Below are 3,503 nucleotides of genomic sequence, written 5' to 3'. Positions count from 1 at the left end.
CTGGGGTTGTGAGGATTTCTCCCTAGCGTGTTTGTGTGTGTTTGTATGTAAAGTGTATATTCCACTCTGCAGCCCTGCGCCATAATGAAATTCATGTCTGCTTGCTGATTGGATGAGAGCGACCAGGCCTGAGTCACATGGGCAAGTTCTTTGGTCCAGAGTAAAAATGGGGTTCGGTGTAAATCTAGGGTGTATTGCTGTCATATATCACGCTACGTCGTAAAAACGACACTGAGGATTCTTGGCCAACAAACCAGAGAGAAAAAAAATGAGTTCTTATTATGTGGATGGTCTTCTTAGCAAATATACGGCGGGCAGTTCTCTCTTTCCAAACGTGGAGCGGGCTTCTTGTAGTATTGGACCCAGTGGAGAGGACTATGCCTCGACTCGGACTGCTGCGGCCATCGCGTTTGCACCGTCTCTGTCTGGAGTTTACAGCGTCAATAATGCACCAGTGTACCAGAGCCGCTCCATGTTTACCTCGGGATATGGCATGGGGCAGGACGCGCGCACACTGCACTGCAGCCTGTTTGACCAGAGTCGCCTGTTCACCGACAGCTGCTGCCATCCGGAGCCGGGTCCCCTCACCTCGCCGCCGGACAAACAATACCGGATGTACCCCTGGATGAGAGCATCAGGTATGTGCTGATACTGTTTCTTATATATGCTATTTCAAAGCCCTCAGGTCAATGCTTTTACAAAACATTGGGATACTTACATTTGACCGTTAGTGGTTCAATTAATTTCGTGAAGCCATTGGTGTTGCATCGAAAGAATCGTAAAACTTTTATTGCGCAACTAATGAGTTCTGCAGCCATAAATTCATTTGGCCAGCGCGTCTGTGTGTTCAGTACGCAGAGACCTTGCCGCTGGGGGTTTTCTCTGCACTCCTATTACTCTTATAGCCTCTTCTCCCCTTTGTGGTTGTAAAAAAGACCGGCCTGTTGTGTAAATCAGTTCTCTTGCACTCTGCAGCTCCATTTCTAATTGGGTCTGCACTGCAGAGGCTCTGGTATTTTCTGAAACTCGTTCGTACACTTTGCTAGATCAATATGCACCAGTATTGTCGAAAACATAAATAAGTCAAGTGAATTAAGAATGCAAGCAATTTGAAACATTGGCATTTGTTCTTATTTTGAGGGAGAAGGTGTTGGGGCTGTAATCTAATTACTTATGGCTGCTTCGGTGCGCAGAGCATCGCTGGCTTTTAATTGAAAAGGCATGCAGAGTATCAAAGGAGGTTATGGGCCAAACATCCCAGCAGGACCACTTTAAATAGATGCAGAGACATTTAGAAAGAAAAAAAACATCCCCTACAGATTTGAGCGTGAGGAGTGTGTTCTGCGAAGAAGTGCGTGTGTATAGGGATATTTAAAAAAATATATGAGCCACAATTAATTGCGCAATCACAAATAAATGAGTATCACAATGATTCCAACTACAGGTTTTTACTGTCAGCATTAATTTCAACACCACTTTGATTAGGTGTTGCATCACATTTCATGCTAAAAAAATATGCATTTTTATTGCAAGTTATTTAGAGCTCGCACATCTTATCTTCCACAGATCCAACCCGAAAGCGGGGGCGGCAGACCTACTCTCGGTACCAGACCCTGGAGCTAGAGAAGGAGTTCCACTTCAACCGGTACCTGACCCGCAGGCGGAGGGTCGAGATTGCCCATGCCCTCTGCCTCTCAGAGAGACAGATCAAAATCTGGTTTCAGAACCGCAGGATGAAGTGGAAGAAAGACCACAAGGAGGAACCGGTGTCCACCCCCGGGGAAAAGGACGGTGATATTCTGGCAGTGCCAGAAGCCGGAGAGCCCAAAGCTGGAGACATCCGGAGCGCCGGTTTGGAGTCAGAAACGGCTGCAAAGTAACGAAAGACCGGAACAGAGAATTAAATCAAAGAAACGCACTGTTTAGTATGAATACGGGATACATCTCAGATGTTTCTCATATACCATTCATGCACTAAGAGCCTATATGCTGATTAATTGAATGACAGCTGAAGGCCATTATGTAATAAGCATTTAACAGTAGGCTGTGGGTCTGTATTTCACATTTAAACCCAAAATACATAAAGAGGCTCCAGCATGAATGAGCGATAATGACTACCTTTCCAAACTATATTTTTATATATGCAATACGATATATGTAATTCCCCCTGATTGTACTACTGAATCAACATTCCTTAACGAAAAACTACCTAATATTTTCCTGCTAATATTAAAACACTGACACAAGGAATTCAACGTTAAGTTGAAATTGACTGTAGGCTACATTAATCTATTCTACCTATTCGAGTAATTCTTCTCCACAGAAGGTTGTCTTTTCTAAAGGTAACAATACACTATTGTGCGCAAATTTGCCTAATTTTGAGTATAGGCTAATTAAAAGTGAACTTTGTATTGGTTAAATGCCTCCAACTGTGATTTAGCTGCTTTCATAGATGTCAGTAAGTCTACCGCTGTATCGTTTTTTTTTTAAATAAGTATAACTGCTTATCACTTAGAATGTTAATATGCCTGTTTTCGATACTAATTTACCTCTTTATACATCCCAGGATTAACACACATTTGTTTAGTTTCGGATGATCTACCTCAGATTCCCAGAAAGTCAACTTGCTTATAATGTAAACCGGAATACCCATTTGTAAATGTTTTGAAGTCTTAGCCGTGTACTTTAAAATGTTCTTGTCTATTATATTAAGAAACAAATTCAGCCTCAACATTTCACAATTGTATATGAATTGGCTATTGTGATCTTAAATGTGCAAATACTGTGATATATTCAGGTTCAGTGCTTACGTTCTTAATGTGAAGTACAACATGTGAACAAAAAAAATATCAAAAGCCCCTGGGAATGTTTTAAATCTGTAAATGAAAATAATTGAATAAAATAGCCTTTACCTGTCTATTTGTTTGCATGTAATATTTGCCTTCAATATTTTCGAATTTAATATTGTGTAACCACAACAATGATACTAACCACAGTCATTATAACACGCGCCGATTGAGTGATATGTTGCTCCCAGTCACCAGTAGGTGCTGTTTAATGTGGCCAAGATTGGGTGGCATGTAATGAAACATGTTGCAGTCCATTATCAGTGTTAAACACTTACGTTGGGGAATGTGAACTATTAGAAAGCGAGATGGGACAGGCTACAGATGAAGGAAATTACTGTTGAACTCTGCATTCCCTCTATCCTCGGTAAGATGGCGCCTGACGGTGACCTGCCCCTTCCTTCTCTGTCTTCCCCCCCTCTCACACCCTCCCCTTTCTCCCCATCTCTCCCTCCAGCGCTGGGTCATAAATTCTTTGTTGTTTATGAAAATTTACAACATGGCAATACAACTTTACGACCCGCTTCGTCCTCCTATTGGCCGCAGCTTGTCACGTGGCAGGGAGCCGTGAACATGAACTTTTTATACATAATTTCCAATAGCGGAATAGAGCAGCCTTTCATTTAACGGTCTCGGGCTTCCACGCGGCTGTTTTCA

At 42.2% G+C, this 3,503-nt stretch overlaps 1 protein-coding gene across 1 annotated transcript; it reads left to right on the top strand.

Moving 5' to 3' along the window:
- The first annotated feature begins 268 nt into the window (after positions 1 to 268).
- On the top strand, positions 269 to 3,205 carry LOC116066998 (homeobox protein Hox-A7). The gene is made up of 2 exons (XM_031323258.2): positions 269 to 638; positions 1,567 to 3,205. The coding sequence occupies exons 1-2, from the start codon at positions 269 to 271 to the stop codon at positions 1,878 to 1,880; spliced, it is 684 nt and encodes a 227-aa protein (XP_031179118.1). The 3' UTR covers positions 1,881 to 3,205.
- The last annotated feature ends 298 nt before the right edge of the window (positions 3,206 to 3,503 follow it).

The sequence above is a fragment of the Sander lucioperca genome, chromosome 16 (genome assembly GCF_008315115.2).
Source record: "Sander lucioperca isolate FBNREF2018 chromosome 16, SLUC_FBN_1.2, whole genome shotgun sequence".
Taxonomy (NCBI): Eukaryota; Metazoa; Chordata; class Actinopteri; order Perciformes; family Percidae; genus Sander; species Sander lucioperca.
Note: the sequence above shows the minus strand (reverse complement) of the source record. Positions and strands in the feature narration are given on the sequence as shown.

Coding starts and splice junctions, on each gene's coding strand:
- LOC116066998 (XM_031323258.2), top strand. CDS start 269: ATGAGTTCTTATTATGTGGATGGTCTTCTTAGCAAATATACGGCGGGC. Junction 639..1,566: donor CCCCTGGATGAGAGCATCAG/GTATGTGCTGAT, acceptor TATCTTCCACAG/ATCCAACCCGAAAGCGGGGG.